The following is a 22,238-nucleotide window of genomic DNA, read 5'->3' as shown; positions in this document are numbered from 1 at the left end:
GGATTTCAGGTCAACTAAATACCAACTTCGTTATCCAAAATGTAAATATTTGTTATGACGATTATTGCTGAGGCATCAAGGAAAAATTTTAAATCATAGGGGAGTAACGTAGGGAGTTTTACGTAATAGCCCGTCCCAACACTTAAATTGGTATAAATTAAACTTGCGTACTGAAAATATTAGAATCGTTCGAAATCATTTAGATATCTCTTTCAGACAATGCTGTCTGAAATTCAGTATTTTTGCGTTATATCCTTTCAAAAAAATTTCGCTCTTCTCAAAATTTAGAAGAAATATTGTCCAAAAAAGGAAAATACGATTGATCTGTCAAAATATACTTCCTGTTTTTCGTATCGTTGCGATAACAAAACTATTGCACGAAATAATGTGATCAGTCACGCGAAACGGAAGTGACGTAGCGAAAACTACTGGACAGGTATAAATTCTGCAAGGTGCGTGGTTTCTTTTGTGCTATTGGTAGCGATTACGTGAGAAAGTGGTTTGCATTCTTAAATCTCGAGGCTTCACTTGAGGCCCCAGCTGTTTGCTTGTAGGAAGTTATTAACGATTCTGACCTCACCGAGGAAGGGTATAGTCCGATAATCACGTTCTGACGGAAACAAGTTTCCTTTGGTGCTCAACCTTTTAACAGCAATAAGTTTTCTCCTGAAAGACCGATTTTCTTTGGTTTTTTTGTTTTGGTTTCGCGTTTTTGTCCAGCTTTGTTAACAGCAGAGATATGGTAGGAAGGCAATGGATGAAATGTGTATCTTGCTTAAAGTACGTTTTGGTTTTCTGGGGGTTGTTAGTCGCGGCGAAACCATCAACCACAGATTCAAACTCAAAGGAAACCTGCAATTTTGTCAAGACTGACTCTTCAGGGGAAATTCTGAGCCCGAGCTATCCCCAACCATATCCTGAGGACATTGAATGCACATGGGAAATAAGAATGCCTTTATTTGAAACTATAGTTCTTGTATTTGAGATGTTCAGCCTCAACTCGCCTTCAGGGGACTTCTTCTGTGAGAAAGGTGACTTTGTCAAAGTCTACGATGAGCAAGAGGGTCTTTTGGGCACATATTGTGCGGGGAATTTCCCCCCAAGGCAGATAACTTCGAAGGGCAATATCTTAAAAGTTGTTTTTAAGTCGCATAATCGAACAACAGAGAGTAAGGGTCTCAATCATCATGGTAGTTTTCGTGCAATTTTCTCCTCGTGTGGTGGGTTCTTCGCGGACGCTGGAGGTTTTCTTCAGAGTCCAAGTTATCCAGAGAGATTTCCAGCAGATATTCATTGTTTGTGGCAGATCAGAGTGCCCTCAGACTATGTAATCGAGCTTCGTTTCAAGGACTTTCAAATGGATGGGATGTATCCGTGCAATGTGGACTATGTTAGAGTGAAAGATGGTTTTAATAGTAACTCTACTGAGTTAGGACACTTCTGTACCACGCGACTTCCCAAGGAGACTGATCCCGTTCGCTCTACGGATAACAAAATGTCCCTGGAGTTCAAATCATACAAAGAAAGCAATTCTCGAGGATTTAGGGCTCGGTATACCCGAGTTCCTCATTGTAATGGGCTCTTGAAAAGTGATTACGGAAGGTTTACTTCTCCGGGTTACCCTGGTTCGCGGCAAATGGACGAAGCCTGTAGTTGGCTTATAACAGTCTCAGAGGGGAGGGTAGTATCATTGAGGTTTGAGTTCTTCGCTGTCGATTCTTCCATTGGGATGTTTTCAGTTTCTGGAGACTGTGGAGATGACTTTGTAGAAGTGTTTGATGGAACCAGCTCCGATGACCCCTCCCTTGGAAAATTCTGTACTGTTAATAATAAACCCACTGATATGGTGCGCTCAAGTGGAAGGCAGATGTTTGTAAGACTAAAAACAAGTCTGCAAAACACGGGAGATGGTTTTTCAGCCAGTTACTATGGTATGGATCCTTATAACCACTTTGCGGGATGCAGCATATTTGACCAGCAACTTTTGTTTACATGCAACAATGGTCAGAAGATCCAATGCCAATGGAAATGCGATGGTACAAATGATTGCACAGATGCATCAGATGAATTGCACTGTGCACCTTCACCAACTCCTGCAAGCCAGTCAAGTAGTGATATACGCAACTATGTCATAGTCATTCTCTCTATTACTGGTTCATGCTTGTCCATTGTATGCATTGGGTTTATGGTGGATCGTTTGAGACGGAAACGCACTACACGACCAAGAAGAAGAAACAACCTGAGAAGACTACGCCGTTCAAGGCTCTCATCTGCTGTGGATGCCCCCTTAACAGATGAACCATCATCTCCTCCACCTCCTTATGAAAATGCATGCTATGGGGTGTCTTTCATTCAACCCCATCTAACTAATTCTTCTCCACAAAGAAGTAGTCCTGTTGCATTGCAGAATAGTAGACAGGGTCAAACCCCTGAGCAAGTTTTCTCTAATGGCAGTCAAGAAAATACTTCTGCAAGTTTCAGAACTGAACAAATCATTAGTGGTAATGCAGTCATCGGCACAGTCTCCCCTTCAGAGTCTATTAGTTCACTGAATGACACTGCTCCTCTTATACACAGATCTGAAAGTGTTATTGAACTTTAAGTGATAAAACTAAGTCGGTAAGTTATTTTATGGGTGTATGTACAGTATATCATTTGTTGATAATGATTTGGGTAGATTCATGACACTTCCAATTGAGTGATCAATTCTTCCCTAAGCCCACCCTTAGTCTATGGTGTGAAAAAATGCACTTATTTTTTTTTTCAATTCAAAGTATTTGTTGTACTTGTTTATGAGTGTTTTGCATTTACCACTGGTAACGAGTTTATTTGAACAACAATCATGCTCAAACGTCAACAGTCAACGTTTCAGGAGTGAAAAGTTATCAAGAAATATGACTGGGCACACTTTCCTCATTGATGCCCAAAGTGTCTTGTTATTTGTTCAGGTCTAGATACGGGTTGCACCACATCATCTTACCTCAGAATGTAAGTTTTAAATATTCTCCAAGTATGTCCTTTGTTAAACAATTTTTTTACCCCCCCCCCCCCCCCCAAAAAAAAAAAAAAAGAAGAAAAATGAAGTAACAATCAGGGAGATTACTCAACGCTATTTATAATTACAGATATGTGCCTGGTACAAAATGTTTCAAAGAAATCAGGAAAAGTGGTCATAAATAGAAGTAAAGAGACTATTATACAACAACAAACCATAAATACAAACAGAACTGTAACATTTTTTAAGGTTAGAAGTAATATTCACCACTAATTATTTCATTTGAGTTGATGAAAAGAAAAAGATTTGTAAATTTATAATATAATTATCTACGGAGAAGATGGACAGAATATACTTTATTTAGCTATACTATACCTTGAAAAAGTTGTTGTTCTGGTTCTGGGTTTGTTATTGTATTTTCTGGTCTGCTATCAGGCTTTTTGTAACTTCTACTTATCTACAGTGGAATCTCGATTTCTTGGACCCTCAGTTTCTCGAACCTCCCGATATCTCGAACCAAACCTTGTTTCCCTTGGATTTGCTTCACTTGTAATTTCACCCCCGATTTCTTGAACTCCCAATTTCTCAAACCAATTTGCATCTCCCCTGGAGGTTTGAGAAATTGGGATTCCACTGTAGCTCAAAGTGAAAGGATATGTTGATGAAGTTAATCCTTTACACCCGCCCTGACACCAGTATCCATTTTCTCTGTAGTCTTCTCAGTCCAAACATTTCCTCACTGACATGGACAATTGGTTTCATGATCAAAGCTTCTTAAGTTGGCAATCATTTCCTTTTTTCTCATAATCTTAGTGAATGATTCAGTAGCATTACTGTTAGGAGAAATTAAATGCTGGTCACTCTTAGCTTTTGAAGGATTAACTTGGCTAGAGGTCTCTATTTTGACTCAAAATCAAATTTACTCAACTTACTCACAAGGGGATACAATCTCTGCAGTTGTAAGAGAATATATCTTATTAGATGTTTTGTTGTGCAGTATTGCTGAGTATTCTTGCAAGTTGTACCATATTTTGATGACATCAAAATACAAACAATGAGATAACAACAGTATACTCAGTGATACTACATGTCTAAAATAAGAGATTTATTATCTAACTTGCCAAATTGTTATTTCAGTGCAGTTGAATTTTGCAGATATTTGTGGAGTACATGTGATGTTTGTACTCGTTTTGCTTGTTATTTGTACTCTATGAAGCACAGTTAGATAATAATTACATGTAGAAACCTACCATGTGCCACACATACAAGCATCCTTTGCCTTTGCATAGAGAGAAATGGGATTACTTATTTATATCTTTTAATATATAGTTACGTTATTTTGAACTGTTATGTAGGGGGGTAAGCCTGTGTATTCTCTTAAAAACTGGTCTAGTTCATTATTTATGTTGTTTTTGTAGTATAATAAATTAAATCCAGTCAGATTGAGAACATTTTTATCATATTTAAGTAGTGTTTATCACATTGACACATGTGACCAATAGATGAGTTAGTGGTCTTGAAATTATTTAAAACATTGATGTATGCTTTTAAATTATTTGATTGTTGTGTTTAGTGAAGTTTAACCATTATTTGGAAGTAGCTGTATATGGAATTATTTATAAGAAGTTGATGATTTGAAAAGACAATTTTCCTATTCGGTTCCTCTAACTTACATTTTGGCAGTTTCCTTGAAGTTCACAATTTAAAAACTTTGTGAGTAACATGAATATTTAACAGATCAGTTTGATTTATTAAGTCAAAACTAAGGTCACCTCCTGAAGTCTTGGTTATTACCATGGTCAACACTGATAGACCATTATGATATGTAGCCTGTTTCTATCTGAGACAGTTAACTTTAGTTAGTTTGTCTGAAGATATAATACATCAAACTGAAAGTTTGGGTGGAAGGCAATAGTACTTGGGAACAATTTGTGTTGATGTTGGTAAATGTAATTTTACAGGTTGTGAAAAAATTAAATGTGACTTCAATTTCAAATTTTGTGGCTGTTTGTGTTTTAAGAAATATGTTCAGTAATTTGAATCAAATTGGTGAGCTAGCTTGAAACAAGTAACATTTTAAGAGACTTACAACAGGTGGTATCTTGTTATGTTCAACCATTTCTTGAAACACACCAAACACAATGATCTCTAATTGGTTTGGTCCGATACATAAACACCACAGAATGACAAAGACTGACTTGGAATTTTTTCTCTCCCACAATTACAAAGAGTAGCAATAAACCCCATGAAATCATTGCATCTTTGCACAATTTCATTTCCTGTATATACATGAAGGTCCAAGAAGAGCAACAAAGAGAAAATTGGAAAGTCCTTGACCTATTAATTTTTCTCCAGTAGATGCTAATGAAACACTGATGTGTCTGGGTACAAGAGACCAACTATTCTGCCCAAATCCCCCAGAACAAATCCACTTTGCAATTTTATGACAAGTAACAGGTCTGTTGTCTAAGATGACACTTTGGTCTCATGGTTTTTGCAGATAACAAAACATTGAAAAGGGGGTAAGAAAAATGAACAATACCACTAGATAATAATAAATATCTGAGGGTATTACCCTGATTTAAGAATTTGAAGTAACAGTTATGTAATAGTACTTGTGTTGGATAGAAACATGGGAAAGATAACTGTACAATTTTCAGCGTGATAAAATTTTTTTATTAAAATTGTTTAGGAGAGGACAAATTTATGCTTGCATAATAAATACAAAGTTTCCATGCTTTGTTTCTCTTGATTGATTCAGTTTCCCGAACTTTTTTCCATTTTGTTTACAAATCAAGATTCATCCAGCGCGATGGTTGTTTATGATTTGTTTAACACATTTTCAGTAAAATTTGAAGCTACATGTAGCCACCTATTACAAGTTAAATCCACCCATAATTAAAAGCCTAAAAGAACATACAAGTATTTTACATGGTGAGATTTTTTTTTTGTTGTATTCAGAAACCCCAATCCCAGTCAATTTCTGGCTTAATGACATTCACAGTGTAACATTGAACTACATCTCCTTCCTGAATTTCTGTGAACTTCTCGAATGACAAGCCACACTCTGTTTCCCTTTTAGCTTGGCTTATATCGTCAACACCACGCTTCATGGTGGCCAGTTGTCCTGGTGAAGAAAAAAAAAATCAGTTTAGAAACATTTAGATACCAAGACACAGCCAACAACTTTGATTCTCACTTTTGGATGTCTTTTTCAATAGTTCTAAAAAGGAAATAATCGAATTAAAAAAAAAAAAATTCCAGTTACTTCTTGAAAAACTTAAAGTTTTGAAATGGCAAGAGAAAATTACAGCTCCTTTATGCAGAAGAAATACAATAGAACACCACCTCCTAAGCCAATTGTTTTCATTGTTTTCATCACTCCTTTGTCTATTTGTCCCGACTCATTGTTTATTCATCAACTTTGTCATCTACACCAACAAAGAGCCAAAGTTACATTTATTATTTAGAAGCAGGAATACAATGTTTCATGAGATACCATTGCATCTATTAAGTCTTAAGCATTTAAGGGAGAAACAGTATTGAAAATTGTAGATGGGACTCAAGAAGTATGCTGGATGAAAAAATGTTTGGGACCACAGCCTTTCCAGTTTTCTCATAATACTGACAAATACACCAAAAACAAGATTATTTTTATTAACCCAAATTGTATAACATCAAGACATCACCTTCAAAGACAACTTGGTTATTCCTTGTTATTCTGTATAAACTTTTGCGATCAAGCGTCCCAGTCTTGACCTGACAGCCAGCTACTGTAGCCTTCCGTCGACCAGTTAGTTTGAACACTTTAAGAACTGCCGCCTCTCCAGTAACACTTTCTTCTTGAATAGGGGAGACTCTCTTATTTAGTTCAGCCTGCAAGTGCAATGTAAGACAATTATAATATTATAATTATGACCCAGTAAATTTTTAAGAGAAAAAATGGTACAAAAATAGTCACCTTTGTCACAGCAGAGAAAATATGTGGGTTCTAATAAGGATAACATGACCTTCTTCATGTGTTATCGATTAAAATTGTAATGATTGTTTCTTTTTTTTTTTTGATACAGGTGATTCCAGTTACATTAATCATTTTTTATGAGCAGTTGACATGTGCTGCAAGTAGCTTGTTCCCGTCATTAAGTTAGTAAAATAGAGCAAAATAATAAACAGTGCAGTTATAGTGGTGGATTGAAAAAGAGGAGGAGGACTGGGGTAGTTCAGGTCAATAAACCTGGTTGAAAATAGTAGTCACCCTTGCAGCTGTTTTCTGTGTCCTTGCACAAAGCTTTCCAGTTTAAGGGGAGGAAAGCATGGTGTGAGGACCCAGAAAACAGCAAGAGAGACTAAGAAAAAGACAGATGTAACAATTTCGTATAATATTAACCTTTTCAGAGTAATAATTTGGTTGGAAAATTATTACTCTGAAAATATTAATGAGATAATAATACCTTAAGATCTTCCAGCAGCTTGTAAATTATTCTGTGCTGTTTCACATCTACACCGCGCTGTCTTGCTAAAGACAATATCTGCTTTGTAATCTTCACATTGAAGCCCAAAATTATACCTGTAATAAACATCCATACATACAAAAAAAAAGTAGTCATTATCAGGCTAAAATTACTAAAATTACTTTCTGGCATTTTATGCTGGGTGTAAATTACTGTTGCTTGGAGGGTAAGTTCATCTGAATTATATCATTTTCTGCAAGATATAGTATGCAGTGTTGTACATTGATATTTTTTCAAGAACTGGAATGGGAGAAAGGATCTGCTTCATAGCTGATGTATTTGGAATGAGGAGGAGTGGAAAGATACATGTGGCCACACTAATGATGATGATGATGGTAACAACTACAACAACTGCAACAATTTTGACAATCCAGGATGCATGGGCTAACTTGCCCACTGACCAACTCGCACACGTAAATGAACCTAATCTTACACATAATGAACCAACTTGCACATGTTAATATTTGCACACGCTTAATGTCACCTTCCTACAGGCTTGATTACTGCTTATTTTGCTAGATAAACACTACATGTAATATAAAAATCGCCAAGTTGTCTTGTATAGGCTTTAAGTTTTGAATCAAACAATTCTCAGCACAACATGCTCAATCTACCTGTCACATAATAAGCATGAAAGGTTTTAAATGCTCTGTGAACTGCACTCATCATGACAATATGTTTGACAGGATAAACATTTTGAATACAACAGCGAGAATGAAAATTTACAGTTTTGTTTAAATTCAGAAAAAAAAAAAAAAAAAAAAGGGAAAGAAAGGAAAACAGATTTCAGTCTTCTTACCATCAAAAGTCTCTGCAAGCTTGATGTCACTTTCAGTGACAATTCCCACTTGGCTGGACAGAACTGTCAACTTCACCAACTTTGATTTGTATGTTTTTAGTGCATCACTTATGGCTTCTAAGGAACCATCAACATCACCTGTTTTGCAAGGATTGAAGTTAAGTTGACAAACCAACCACATTCAAATTTGACCACAACAGCTTTGCACTCAGTCAATTGAGAAGCCAACCAAAATGGATATTGTTCCAATAGGAATCAGTCTATGAACCCCCTCTTTATCACAGTGACCATGAGAATTATGGTCGGGTCGCTATCAAATACTTTTGCTACTGGTCAAATTGCTACCAACCACAGTCTGATTGCTACCATGACAAAGTCAGATCGCTACCACAGGAAATTATTTCCAGAGGTAGTGATTGGACTTCATCATGGTGGCGATAAGACTGTGGTTGGTAGTGATTAGACTGGTAGCAAAAGTACTTGGTACTGCAACCAGACCGGTTACCAACTGTTGATTGTGCTGTATTTCACAGCACCAGTTTGAGGATAGGGACATTATAGACCTACTAATATGACAGTATTTTCTCACCGTGTTGAGTGATCTCTCCTATGTGTGTTAATTAACATGTAAGTCAGGATCAGGTAATTTTGGTTTTATCAACTAGCAGAGTTAAATGTAAATTGGCCACCATAAAGAGTTTCAAAGCTGAACCTTTCGAGAATTAGTCCTTTGTCAGAGGGATAGCCCTTCACTCTGACAAAGGGCTTTTGCTCAAAACTTTAGCTTTGAAATTCTTTACAGTGACCAATTAACATTATCAACTCAGTTGATAAAACCAAAATTACATTTGTTATACTCTCCCACCCACACAGCACCACAGTTTCTTTAGAAACTTCCCCCATGTATTCATATGTCATGATCAGTTACATCAATTCGCATCTCAACAATGAAAGACATAGTGCAGATTAGCTAGATCTCTGATTTATAAAGAGTTCAATTAAATCATTTTTTAGTGGATCTGAATTGTTTACCCTTGATTTTTAACTAAATTCTCCATGACAGTGCCTTAGGATATGTAAAGAAAAAGTTATGGAGAATATACATACTGATGCAGGGCTGTAGTCTAGCAGCGCCCAGTGGCCCCTGGTGCCTTACTTTTGCTCTTGGGTGACTCAGGAAGCTTAGTTTTTTCAGAAAAAAGCATATGCCGAGCACCATGGATTTCACAGTTTCAGAGCACGGGGCTCCCTTTAATTTTTCTTAAAGCAAAGCTTTGTGATGTAAGGGTGTTAAGGGTTAACAGGCCCATAACTTTGAATTATAATTAAATTTATTACACCACTTGGGCAGTCAGAGGGCCAATAACTAAAATCAACCAATCAGAATGCTCTATTGCCGGTCATTATTCTCTCAGTATTGGACTGGGCACTGTCCCGAATGATACCACACTTGTGTCCCTTTGAACTTCAGTCGTATAATAAATCTCTTATTAACCAAGCTTGCTCGGGATCGTACTGGAAGAATATCGGCCCTCGGTCTTTTTTTGTACGGACCTCGCTGTGCTCGGTCCATACTGTCAAGACCTCCAGCGGATATTCTCCCAGGGCCCTTGTGTTTGGTTAATAAGATATATACATCATTCTGCACAAACCTTTAATGATGATGTTTAACTTGTCTTTACTAACATATTTACTGTTAGGTTGCTTGGGAGCTGGATCCCTTCCATACGTCAGCTCCACATCCAGTAGGGTATTATGCACATCTTCTGAAAGAAGTTTTCTTTGCCGCAATATTGCCTTTCTTTTCTCTACAGCATCCTTAGCTTCTTCCTAAAAACATATTTTGGGATAGTGATGTTGAATGAGTGATTTCCACAGTTTCTATATTGTAGCTCCAGCTATGAAAATAAACATGGTGCATGTTACATTGAGACAGTTAAAATAGTCTTTTAAATTTTAAAGAGTAAGAAGTAATTAATAAAAAATTGTTGTCTTACAGGGCTCGACACTAACTTTTCAACTTACTAGCCAAGTGGCTAGTGACAACTTAGATGTTATGACAATTTTAGTTTGTTGACCAGCCAAACAACTGGCTTGTGGAAATCAAAACCACTAGCCAAAAACTATTTGTTTCCAGCCCTGGCCTTATACTGAGTGGAAGTAAACTACTTTAGTCCAGTAATTTGTCTGTTGCTCTCTCCACCTGTTAAATTATCACTGACCAATCCTTTAACTCCTATAAGTGACCAAGACAGACTTTCTCCTAACAAAATTGATACAATATCAAGCAGACAAGTGATGAGAAAAAAGAAAGATGTCAATTAGGGGTTTATTGGTTGATCTAATACCAATTCTCCAGACTAAGACCAAAAGAATTGTATAGCAGACAGCAGTGTTCAATCTAGAAATTAGCCAAAGTGGGTCATATGTCCCACACAAAAATTTAATTTGGGTCATTTCAAAAATGGTCTGGGTCAAACTCTGATACTGAAACTTTGAAAAACTGACATCATCCAAACTATTACCAACTGGTACATCAAAGTTTTTATGCTTTTCACAGCCCGGGAAACAAAGTCAACAAACGAAGTGTGAATCAATTAGTAAAGCAACGAATGTATACAGAACGTTGAAATGTAGGATCCAGTCTCTCTCCAAATTGCATGGAACGCCTGTAACAATAAGTACTCCTACGCACGTAGTATGAAATGCCAGTCATTTCGCGCACTGATTTTAGGCTAGTAACAACACATACTTAGTCCTTTTAATTTACTTTTATTATTGCCTGCTGCTTTAAAAGTACTTAATATATACGGGGTTACTTGTTTTTTGTTTTTTTTTGTTGGTTTTTTTTGTTTTTTTTCGGTATCAGTATGACGCCAAGATCATTTCATTTTGCATCAGAATAGAATATTCCGCATCAATGACGCAAAAGCGCGGCCTGGATTGAACACTGAGACGGTGAGGAAAATTACTTAATAAATGAGATATTGGGCATGAAAGAGTTTAGTTAACTAATAAAAGTGTAGAATTTCACCTCCGATTCAACTTGGATGACCTCATCTCCCGCTGAAGGAGTGTCCCTCCATCCTACTACCTCCACTGGAGTAGAGGGAGTGGCCTCGGTCACAGCTTGTCCATGGTCACTGAGCATGAGACGTACCTTTAGGCCCAAAATAACAAACGCTGATGCCGTGTCATAAATAATAGTAACTGTTACTATTTCTAGCCTATACTTCTATGGCTGGTTAGGGAGCACTTAACAACAAGGGAATTTTGCAGGCTGGAGTACACGTATCTTGCACACTAGAAATTTTCTGTATCACGAATAAACCCTTATACTTTAAGATGACCAAAAATTGTGCTGAAAACAAAATATTTCAATTTTCTTGGCATTTGATCCTAGTTAGGCATTTCATCTCCTACACCCTTTCAATCACTTTATTCAAATTTGTTTTATGTTGAGTAAGATTTAACAAACTCAAGTTAGCATGAAAGTTTACCTTTGCAAATGCCTGATTACAAAGCAGGATGTCACCTATCCTTAATGTTCCACTATTAACAAGAATGGTTGCACTGGAGCTGAAATGAAATTTGTCCATGATCATATTTAAATTAATCTTAGACTACTTTCATCACCCATAATCAACTGACTGTGCAGAAAACCATGTGCAACACACAAAATATTACAACGCCATACAATAATGCCATAGACGAGTACAAATATCACGTGGTATTTGTACTCATCCATTGTAGTACTGGTTAAACAGGTTTTCTCGCATCGCGCAAGCGAAGAATTGAATTGTAGTTACGAAAAAAAAAAACAAATGGTGGGCAATTTGAATCATATTTCCGACGACGAAGAGTCAGAATGGCTGGAAAATATAGATCCAAGTTCGTTAGAAGAATCGAATGAAGATAAACAGCTTGATGACCAGAAAATTTCTTCATTTAATGAATAATATAGAAACAGCAGCACAACAGTGCGCCAATTCCGTTCCGCTTCGCATACTTATGTCACGCACTCCCTGTAAATAAATATCCGCGAAATTTGCCCGCTGAAACAACAGTTTGGCGTGTTGGATAATAAATAACTTATTAGATGTTTTGTTGTGTAGTACTGCTGAGTATTTTTACTCGTTATTTGTATTTTGACTCGCCCTACGGGCTTGTCAAAATACAACACAACTCGTAAAAATACTCAGCGATACTACACAACAAAACATCTAATAAGAGATATGTATCTTGCCGGTGAGAATTGCCAATTAGGGTAAAATGTAACCACTGCAAGTACTTTAGAACGACGAAGACATACCCTCTTCTGTTGTCTTTGCGCGACTCTAGAACAATTGCTTCCACAGGGCTGTCTATATTGGCTTTTAGATCTTGCAACTCTGCAAGAGTGTGGATTGCCTCCAAAAGCTCATCAAAATTGGTTCCCTTCAACATAGGAGAAATATTTTCCTTACTTAAGTGTTTATCAAAAAACTGGGATTGAGGATCATTAAAATTTTAGGTGTTCATTTCAACGTCTACATCACTATACAAATTCTCCTAACTTCTCTCATACATTTCCTAAGCTGCTGTCCAGGAAAATTTGTTTAATAATCAAGATCCTCTTTAGTTGGCATTCATCCTTTATTCTTGTGACCTAAATCTGTGATGCAGAGGTAATAATTTGGTAACGAAATTAGATGCTAGATCTCTTTCCTCCTTTCTTTGTTGCAAATTATCCTTCCATTTGCACTTCTCCCTTTAGATGAGTTTTATCTTATATCTTTGTAATTGACCATTTATGAGTTGTAGAATAATTCTTAATCATTTTTGACTGACTAATTATTCGTACAGTTAAGGCAGACACTGCTACAGCCTGGATGTCCCCTCCAAACTCCTCCAGTTGAATTCCATATTGAAGAAGCTCTTCCTTGACTCGCTCCTGCATTTAATAATTTTGACAAAAACACAAAGACTCCATCATATCTGATAAAATATGGTTCACCTTTGCCTGTGGTGTGCTGTGTATGCGTGTTAAGTACACTATCTTATTATCCAATTGTGCTTCGTAGAGTACAAATAACATGTGAGACGAGTACAAATATCAGAAATGTCAGCTAAATTTGCCCACACTGAAATAACAATTTGGCATGTTGGATAATAAATCTCTAATTGGACATTTTGTTGTGTAGTATCACTGAGTATTTTTACTCGTTGTTTGTATTTTGATTCGTCCCTCAGGCTCGTCAAAATACAGGAGAACTCGTAAAAATACTCTGATACTACACAATAAAACCTCTAATAAGATAATTTACTGGACCACTCTGCCAATGAGACTTTTACAACCCAATACAAACAAATTGGAAACATAGCAAATAAATAGTGTTTAAAAATCCCAACTGATAGGGGGGCAGATCAGTTGGCTAAATATAAAAAGCTCAACCAAGGAGTTGAACTTGGCAGGCAACTGTGAACAAATTCAGTGAATAGGAAGATGGAGGGTTGAAATGTGGAACCACCAGATTACAAGTCTACTTGTGGCCTAACCACTCAGCCACACTGCATCCTAAATTACTTTCCACAAATCTTTCTTGTCCTAACAAGTAACATTCTATGTTCTACTGTAAGGCTGATGTTGATCGAGTGACCTACTTAAAGGTACTTGGGGATTGATTGTTCTGTTTTTCTGTTCTTAATCTTTGGTTAGTCTGTAGAACTTTCCGGGCTACCAAGTAGACAGGAAACCACTCATTTGTCTCATATCAGTAAAATGTAAATGCAATCTGAACTTGCTTGCCAGTATAAATTTTTTTTTTTGGAAAATTTAAACAGACCTGACAATCCACTATGGGAGTGGAATAACTATGCTATGACTGCTGCAATTACCACTGGATGTACTGGTAAGTTAAATTTCTGCACTATTTCATTAATTTGCAGCCATTAAAAGAATTGAAAATTTGACAAAAAACAAAAACAAAAACAAAAGAAACGTACCACATTCACTCTGGGCTTGTCTATTTTGTTAAGTGCCACAATTATTGGTACTGCAGGAAAGAAATATTAGCAATCAAGAATTAAGATTCAATCTACTATGGGTAGAAATATTTTTACCTGTGAGTAAAATCTGACAGGAAAATGCACATAATCACATTCATTAAGATTGACAGACATATTGATGGCATACCGTTTGCTCTGGTGGCATGTCTAATGGATTCAACTGTTTGCTGCTTCACACCTTCATCTGCTGCCACAACAAGTACAACAATGTCCGTCACATTAGCCCCTCTAGCTCGCATTGTTTCAAATGCGGCATGACCAGGTGTATCAATGAATGTTATTGTTTTGTCTGTTCCTTTAACGCTAACTGCAAAAAGAAAAATACTTTTTGCAAATGCTCATTCATATAAATCAAACCAGAAAATACAACGATTACATTCAAGGAGGCACTGTGAGTTTACAGCTGTTTTGGAAAAGGTTGTCCAAAAAAAAAAATTAAAAAAAAAAAGGACAAAAGTGCACATGACAATCTTGGAAAGTAATCTGGGTATCCAGCAATCAATGACTTTTAACTCTAACTCCCCAGATCCGATTTTAATTCTCCCCTCTTGCTGCTGCACATTTCCTTGTAAATTAGCAGGGAGAATTCAGTGTCACATCAAGATATCAACTTCTACCTGATAAGTTTGGGTATTTTCATTAGCTGTTGGCTCGATAATGTACGTATATGAATATTATAAGGACAGGTTACATGCTAGTTTACTTCTGGGAGATAAAGGGTTAAAATTAAGTGAAAAAAATATTAATTCATCAAACCTGCAATGCCTCATCATTAAAGTGACGCTTTCTTTTAGTTATGGTATTTCTTTTCTTATTGTTGATATTTAATTTGTTTGCTGCCCTCACTCAGAGAGAAATTCTACATCTACATGCATTTATGTCTTAGTCTCTTTTTCTTACCTGAGAAAGCACCAATATGTTGCGTGATTCCCCCAGCTTCCCCAGCCACTAATGATGTTTTTCTTAACGTGTCAAGTAGAGTGGTTTTGCCGTGGTCAACATGACCCATAATTGTCACTACTGGTGGCCTTGGTTCAAGAGAATAGCTGTTTTTTTTTTTTTTCAAATGAAGCCAAAATAATAAAAGAAATATCAAATTATCAGTCATTGCAGACACTAATTTTAAAACTACATGGTTTCACTGACATTGAAACGGAAACAGAAATCTATACACAGCACTGCACTTTGCATATTTAACACATAATAGATGATGAACTTGACTTTAAGGGAACTTATCATCCATAACATTATTTATTATCATTTCTATCAAGTGTCATATTTTCCACCATTTTTCACACCTTGTTTCTGTTTCAAGATCTGAGTGAACAGGAGTCATGTTGTGTTCCATGACCAACAGCTCAGCTTGGTCTGGTGAAAGTACTGTACATAAAAATTCCACAAAACATTAACACAGTGTTTTTTCTCTATATAACCCATTTCACCCTAATATCAGTATCTACATTCTCCCAACTTGTCTCTATACATTTCCCTTAGTATTGACAAGGAGAACTTGTTAAACAATAACAGCTTTTTAGGTTGGTGATCCCTTCTTAAATAATTTCACAATCTTGGTGAATTATTAATGATGCAATTTTACTGTAAGGAGGAATTAGGTACTGGTCACTCAGTCTAATGAGCTAAAGGATTAAGTAAATCTCTGTTTGTTTCACGAGTTGTTTTAAAATTTTCAAATACATACTTATAATTATCTGTATGTTTCTAAAAATACATAAAAACATAATCAAAAATCAAGTCAACTAAACCGAAAAATCTAATTTTTTTCTACAAAAAAAAAAGACATTTAATAAATATGTACCTGTGACTAGACCATTGGGCACTTCTTCCCCAAGTTCAACCAATATGTCAGCTAAAATAACTGTGTAAGCATTCAAATCATGTTAATTAATTAAGCAACATTGAACTCATTTTTCTAGTCTCTAAAATGTGACAAATCCACACAGAATGTTGGGAGAACACAAGGAAATGGCTCATAAATCACAAGCCAAAGGCGACTGATTTAGAAGCCTTCTGAGTGTTCTTCCAACATTCCAAGTTGCTTTATCATGTTACTGGTATGGAACCTGGAAAAATGCATTTGATTGCTTTTATGACATATTAACCGGCAGTCTAAATTTCACAGGGATCAATGAGTGCTTTTCATTCCACTAATTTATTCGTGTTTTTCTCATTGCCATGTTCCCACCAATAACGTAGCTCCATTTTCTGCCTTTAAAAGCACACACAACCCACAATTCCTCTATTTGCTCCGACGAAGGGCTAACGCTCGAAACATCAGCTTTTGTAATCGTTACGGTGGCCAATTTACCATTTCAACTTTGTTGATATATCCAAATTATTTCATTACTCCCACCGACGCAGCCCCAAACAGTTTCTTTCGAAACTATCAGCCTATATTCATATGACATAACTAGTTACATGCCTGCTCTACAAGCTGATAAAAGCATCTGCCTGGAAACTGCATTGAATGATCAGATGATGAGTACTATTGTCCATTTTGTTGTAAATTAAATAATATTCAGATAATTTTAAAATAATCTGAGGACAATGACCCTCTGGTAAATCAAATTTTATTTGATTTTATTTGCACTGTACCTGGATCACAATTCATCTCAGCAGCAAGCTGTCTGATGGTCATACCTGGTTTTAGTACAATACACGCCTAAACAATTATCACAAAAGTGAAGAAAAAATTAATTTGGAAAACATTCAATAAAATTAATAATTGGTGTTTGACCGCATGGCTGCAGGATACATGCACCAACTTTTATTATTCTGCAGATAATTATTTTAAAAATTTGAAAACCAAGGATATTTTAAAAATTTGAAAATCAAGGTAAAAAGTTCTTCTTATCCTAAAGACTTTGGGCTAACATCATCAAGCCATCCAAGCATAATGCTGTTAATATACACCATTTGATTCCACTTTCAAATGAACATTATGTTACCGGATGCACAATTGTGTATGGATTTTGTCACAAAAATGTCACACAATCCAAATAACTGTAATTATTATCCAACTACACCTAGACGAGTACGAATAACGCCATAGATGAGTAAAAATATCACGCAGCATTTGTACTCGTCTTTTGTAGTACCGGTTCAACAGGTTTCCTCGCATTGCGCAAGGGAAGAATTGGATTGTAGTCACAAAAAAAAAAAACAAATGGCGGACAATTTGAATCATATTTCCGACAATGAAGAGTCAGAATGGCTGGCAAATATAGATCCAAGTTCATTAGATGAATCGAACAAAGAAAAACAGCTCAACTACCAGAAAATTTCTTCATTTAATGAAGAAAATAGAAACAGCAGCACAACAACGCGCCAATTCCGTTCCGCTCTGCATACTTCTGTCACGCACTTCCCGTAAATAAATATCTGCGAAATTCGCCCGTACTGAAAAAACATTTTGGCGTATTGGATAATAAATAACTTATTAGACGTTTTGTTGTGTAGTATTGCTGAGTATTTTTACTCGTTATTTGTATTTTGACTCGCCCTATGGGCTTGTCAAAATACGGCACAACTCGTAAAAATACTCAGCGATACTACACAACAAAACGTCTAATAAGATACATTTATTATCCAACTATGCTTCGTAGAGTACAAATAACACCATAGACGAGTACAAATATCACGCAGTATTTGTTCTGTAGAGTACCAGTTCAACAGGTTTTCTTGCATCGTGCAAGTGAAGAATTGGATTGTAGTTACGAAAAAAAAAATGGCGGACAATTTGAATCGTATTTCAGATGACGAAGAGTCAGAATGGCTGGCAAATATATAGATCCAAGGTTATAAGATGAATCGAATGAAGAAAAACAGCAAGACCACCAGGAAATTTCTTTATTTATTGAAGAAAATAGAATCAGCAACATGACAACGCGCCAATTCCGTTCCGCTTCGCAAACTTCTGTCACACACTCCCCGTAAATAAATATCCGCAAAATTCGCTCACACTGAACTAACAGTCTGGCATGTTGGATAATAAATAACTTATTAGACGTTTTGTTGTGTAGTATCGCTGAGTATTTTAACTCATTATTTGTATTTTGACTTGCCCTATGGGCTCGTCAAAATACGGCACAACTCATAAAAATACTCAGCAATACTACAGAACAAAACGTCTAATGAGATAAATCTATTTTCAGAACAAGAATAACCCCCTTTAACCCCGGCTGTATGACCTCTGCTCAGTGCTGGCCTGATTTCCTTAATGCACATACACAAACCTTAAAACAAAATAATTATGTTAATATGTGATGCTAGGAGCCTTTTAGGGCTGTTCTGTGCAACAAATGTTGTATTTTGGATTATAGATTCTATACTGTATCACAATATATGTGACAACTGTTTCTTAAGTTAATATAAAAAATAAAATGTACCTGTGAATCAGGTTTCTGCGGTAAGGGATGCTGCCATCTTAGCTGTACTGCTGCTCTTGTGTGGCCCAGAAACTGTCAATAAAACAATTAGATGAGTATTATAAATTATGAGTACTTTTAAAAAATCATTACTACTACTACTAAAAAAAAAAAAAAAAACAATGGAGCAAGTCTCTATTCCATTGCAAGTAAAGGTTAAAGGCTAATTAATACTGAACTTGTGCAAATTATACCATCCAACCGGAGCTTAGCTTGGCTTCTATAGCATGAACTGATTTTAAGTCTTGTCTTCCCCCTGGATGAGATGCTGGTTCATTGTTCCCAATCCCTGCCTCAGCATTTTGTCAACTTTCCTTAACAGTTTACTGGTACCCATTCCTTCTCCAAATGGAGACAGGCATGGTGGAAGTGAATTGGAGCTTCGGTGCAATTTTAATTTCCTGAAAAAACAAGGCTACTGGATCTCCTAAATTTGGCTTTAGTCTGAAGGAGTATGAAGTTTGAAGACATTGTTCACCACAACAAGAAATTAAGTAAAGGTACCTTAAAGGTATTTGATGAATCTTGATGTTTACATCTTTTTGCAATAAGCCTCCATACACCAGTAACGGGCCTTGTATACTGAAAAGAGTACTTGCCACAAATACAGTGGATGATCTGTAAAGCAAAAATTCCTGACCCATTTAAAACCACAGTTTTCTCTCAGTACAAAGCTTTGGTGTTTTCCCTCAAGAGAGCGTTTGGAAGTTGTTTTTTCAAGAGAAACTCAGGTAAACAACGTAACCACTTCGAGTTATAAACTGATAGAATATTACATAATTATTTTCTGAAGACAATATTGCTTGACCGGCTTCCATCATAATGTCAGCAATAAATGTATTCGACAAAGTGTTCGAACATTCAAATCACCCTTACAGTAGAGAGTTCACATGGTGCCACCTAACTTCTGTCTATCCGGAAAACCGGAAACAAAATTTTTCGCGTGGAACTTGCCGTGATCTCCCCGGCGACTAGATGCCGGGAGCAGTTAAATTCTTCAAAACCCACCTGCTGAAGTTACTGAGAAAAGAACCAGGCCACACTAACTCTTACCTGGCTCCTTAGAGAAACTCTTAAGGTTCTATTCATCGTAAAAGTGCTTCATTACATCATACAATTAGGAATGACGTGCTAGCGACGACAATTTGAAATTGCAAAGTCCTCCTTCCATCTTTCAATGCTGCATCGCTCCATCGGCCGCTATACTGTAGACTGTAACAAGTCAGCGGTATTATATTGTGGCATGTGGAACAAAACAAAGTGTACCGTCATGCTGGGCCGGGAACTGTTGATGGTTTAAATTATAATGATTGCAGAAGATTGCAAGTGCGTGTCTAATGTTGAAGGGCATCTTAAGATATAAGAGCAGTTTAGTAAGTTTCATTTATCATTTTAAAACTACCTCGTAAAAGGGTAGTTTGCAGTAATGATACACTAAATGTTGCTTTACATGACGTAGTAGTAAAATTTGCTTTTCTGAACAGTCATCACCTGAGAGTTCATTAATTTACAATTTAGGAACGTTTTAAAAATGGTTGGTGGCCGGAAAGAACTTATGGAATATCTTGAAAACTTGGGAATCACTTCAGAAACGGTGGAACATCCTGCAGTTTTCACCGTGGAGGCCATGATGCCGTATGTCGGCCATCTTTCAGGAGCGCTCAGCAAGAACCTTTTTCTAAAGGACAAGAAGAAAAAACGCTTGTGGCTTTTCACGGCTTTGGCAACTCGCGAGATCAACTTGAACGATCTTGCTAAAAAAGTCGGAGCAGGTGGAGGATTTCGGTTTGCGGACGAAGCAGTAATGTTGGAAAAACTTGGTGTCGGACAGGGTTGCGTGACGCCCTTATCCCTGTTCAACGACAGCCAACAAGAAGTCACGTTTTTGCTGGACGCAAGTTTTGTGGAGGATAATCACGAGAAAGTGAACTTCCATCCGATGACTAACGAGGCTACAATTGGCATGAAACCTGAAGATTTCATCAAATTTGTCAAAGCAACTGGGCATGACCCAGTCATTGTGCACTTCTAGGATCGTTGTTAAATTACAGCTGTAACGGGAACATTGCTTGTGGACACGAGTGTGAATTGTGTTCAAAATTTGCTTGAAATTTGTCACTAGCATACAAAAGTTACGCAATCCAAGTATTATGCAGGGACACTTGGGTATCTGAACCATGGGGTATTCCCTCTCTTCCAGCATAGTCCTTAGCATGGGTCGGGTCATAAAAATTGGCAAAAGACAATTTCTTTCCTTTGTTAATTATTATTTCTATTTCCCAGGGCCCAGTTATTCAAAGAGAGGATAATGCTATCCATCAGATAACTCACTATCCTGGGAATAAGAGTAAACAGAACGTACTGCACTATCCACTGTATAGAGATTTATTCAGTGGATAGCATTATCCATTCCTCTAACAACCAACAAAGATGACTAGTGAGATATCGATTCACCCTGCAGGTTATACTGAGAAAGAGGGATTTCAAGTAATCTATGTGTAAATTAGAGTTCTTCTATTATGGAAATGTACTCACATCAGTGGCATCTTGGTTTTTAAGTTGAAATCCAGAAAGAATACCTCTGTGCATCTTTCACTCCCAACCCCCACCCCCCCTCCCCCTTTGAGAAATGTGGGGCTCTTTGCATCCGGAGTAGGAGGAGTCATGTTTATTGTCACCGGTCTGTAGGAATGTGGAACAATGGTTGGAATTCCATGAAATATATAACATGGTGGCAACTCATCCTGTGCAGATTTATGGAGTTTCTCATGTAGAAGGAAAGCCATTGCCCTTGTGAAGATTTAAAATAAATTAAAATAAAATAGTGTTGTAATGTAACCCTGGGGAGAGAATTAACAAATGGTAAACACCACAGCGTACACTATTGAGTTATGGATGCACGCTGGAGGTTGCTAAGCTCGAAAGAAGCGTAAGAGTCGCTCGAGGGGATAGCCGAGAGCGACTCTAGCTTCTTGAGTGCTTAGCAAACCTCCCAAGTGCATCCATAACTCAATAGTGTATGCTGTGGTGTTTACCATTTGTTTTATAACATAACATTGATACATTGTAGCTAAAGATTACCCTTTTATTTAACAAATCTTACGCGACCAGAAAAAACAAGCACGTGCGGAAAAATAGTCTTTGCATTTGCTCATGTCAGCAGCGTACACCCATGGGCAAATGGGGGACGCTAAATTGACCAATCAGAGCGCGCGCTTTACTTTGGTTATGTTATAATGTAATTTTATTTCAAAAGTGTCATGCAATGTATGTAACAAATAGAGCTAGGATATTGTGTAAATTTTGGATACAATTTTCTATTTTGTACAACTGGACCTAACCTGAGCTAACTCATTTTACAGTTTGAAACTTTTTTGAAAGCCTCATTTATTTTTCCATCCAGCTATCTTGTGCTATTTGTAAGTACATCTTAGTCCCTT

General features: G+C 36.8%; 3 protein-coding genes across 6 annotated transcripts; 2 read left to right on the top strand and 1 right to left on the bottom strand.

Annotated features, from left to right (window-relative positions):
• The first annotated feature begins 464 nt into the window (after positions 1–464).
• On the top strand, positions 465–4,991 carry LOC111323194 (CUB domain-containing protein 2). The gene has a single exon (XM_022926499.2). It carries the CDS (start codon positions 740–742, stop codon positions 2,600–2,602), a length of 1,863 nt encoding a protein of 620 aa, XP_022782234.2. The 5' UTR covers positions 465–739; the 3' UTR covers positions 2,603–4,991.
• On the bottom strand, positions 3,800–20,011 carry LOC111323196 (translation initiation factor IF-2, mitochondrial). Its single transcript, XM_088763245.1, has 18 exons — positions 19,852–20,011; positions 19,303–19,416; positions 18,760–18,831; positions 16,967–17,033; positions 16,170–16,229; positions 15,652–15,733; positions 15,254–15,399; positions 14,481–14,660; positions 14,291–14,340; positions 13,149–13,238; positions 12,618–12,742; positions 11,806–11,884; positions 11,340–11,465; positions 9,958–10,135; positions 8,306–8,443; positions 7,447–7,562; positions 6,685–6,871; positions 3,800–6,122 (listed from the first exon to the last, which is right to left on the bottom strand). The coding sequence occupies exons 1-18, from the start codon at positions 19,885–19,887 to the stop codon at positions 5,953–5,955; spliced, it is 2,016 nt and encodes a 671-aa protein (XP_088619371.1). The 5' UTR covers positions 19,888–20,011; the 3' UTR covers positions 3,800–5,952.
• Positions 19,144–22,171, top strand: LOC111323195 (prolyl-tRNA synthetase associated domain-containing protein 1). Of its 4 annotated transcripts, none has more exons than XM_088763250.1 (2): positions 19,144–19,298; positions 20,317–22,171. In XM_088763250.1, the coding sequence occupies exon 2, from the start codon at positions 20,330–20,332 to the stop codon at positions 20,828–20,830; it is 501 nt and encodes a 166-aa protein (XP_088619376.1). In that variant the 5' UTR covers positions 19,144–19,298; positions 20,317–20,329; the 3' UTR covers positions 20,831–22,171. The 4 variants fall into 4 exon arrangements, with proteins under 4 accessions (XP_088619376.1, XP_088619375.1, XP_022782235.1 ...); XM_088763249.1 differs by having other exon boundaries at positions 19,144–19,309; XM_022926500.2 differs by lacking the exon at positions 19,144–19,298 and adding an exon at positions 19,512–19,529.
• The last annotated feature ends 67 nt before the right edge of the window (positions 22,172–22,238 follow it).

This window comes from Stylophora pistillata, chromosome 6 (assembly GCF_964205215.1).
Source record: "Stylophora pistillata chromosome 6, jaStyPist1.2, whole genome shotgun sequence".
Lineage (NCBI taxonomy): Eukaryota > Metazoa > Cnidaria > Anthozoa > Scleractinia > Pocilloporidae > Stylophora > Stylophora pistillata.
Note: the sequence above shows the minus strand (reverse complement) of the source record. Positions and strands in the feature narration are given on the sequence as shown.

Bases quoted from the DNA above. Each gene is read 5' to 3' on its own strand.
- LOC111323194 (XM_022926499.2), top strand. From the start codon at position 740: ATGGTAGGAAGGCAATGGATGAAATGTGTATCTTGCTTAAAGTACGTT.
- LOC111323196 (XM_088763245.1), bottom strand. From the start codon at position 19,887: ATGAATAGAACCTTAAGAGTTTCTCTAAGGAGCCAG. The intron at 15,400-15,651 runs GTGTGAAAAATG...AAAAAAAAACAG, and splicing joins GATCTTGAAACAGAAACAAG to CTATTCTCTTGAACCAAGGC. The intron at 10,136-11,339 runs GTGAAATTCTAC...ATATGTTTTTAG, and splicing joins TCATCCAAGTTGAATCGGAG to GAAGAAGCTAAGGATGCTGT.
- LOC111323195 (XM_088763250.1), top strand. From the start codon at position 20,330: ATGGTTGGTGGCCGGAAAGAACTTATGGAATATCTTGAAAACTTGGGA.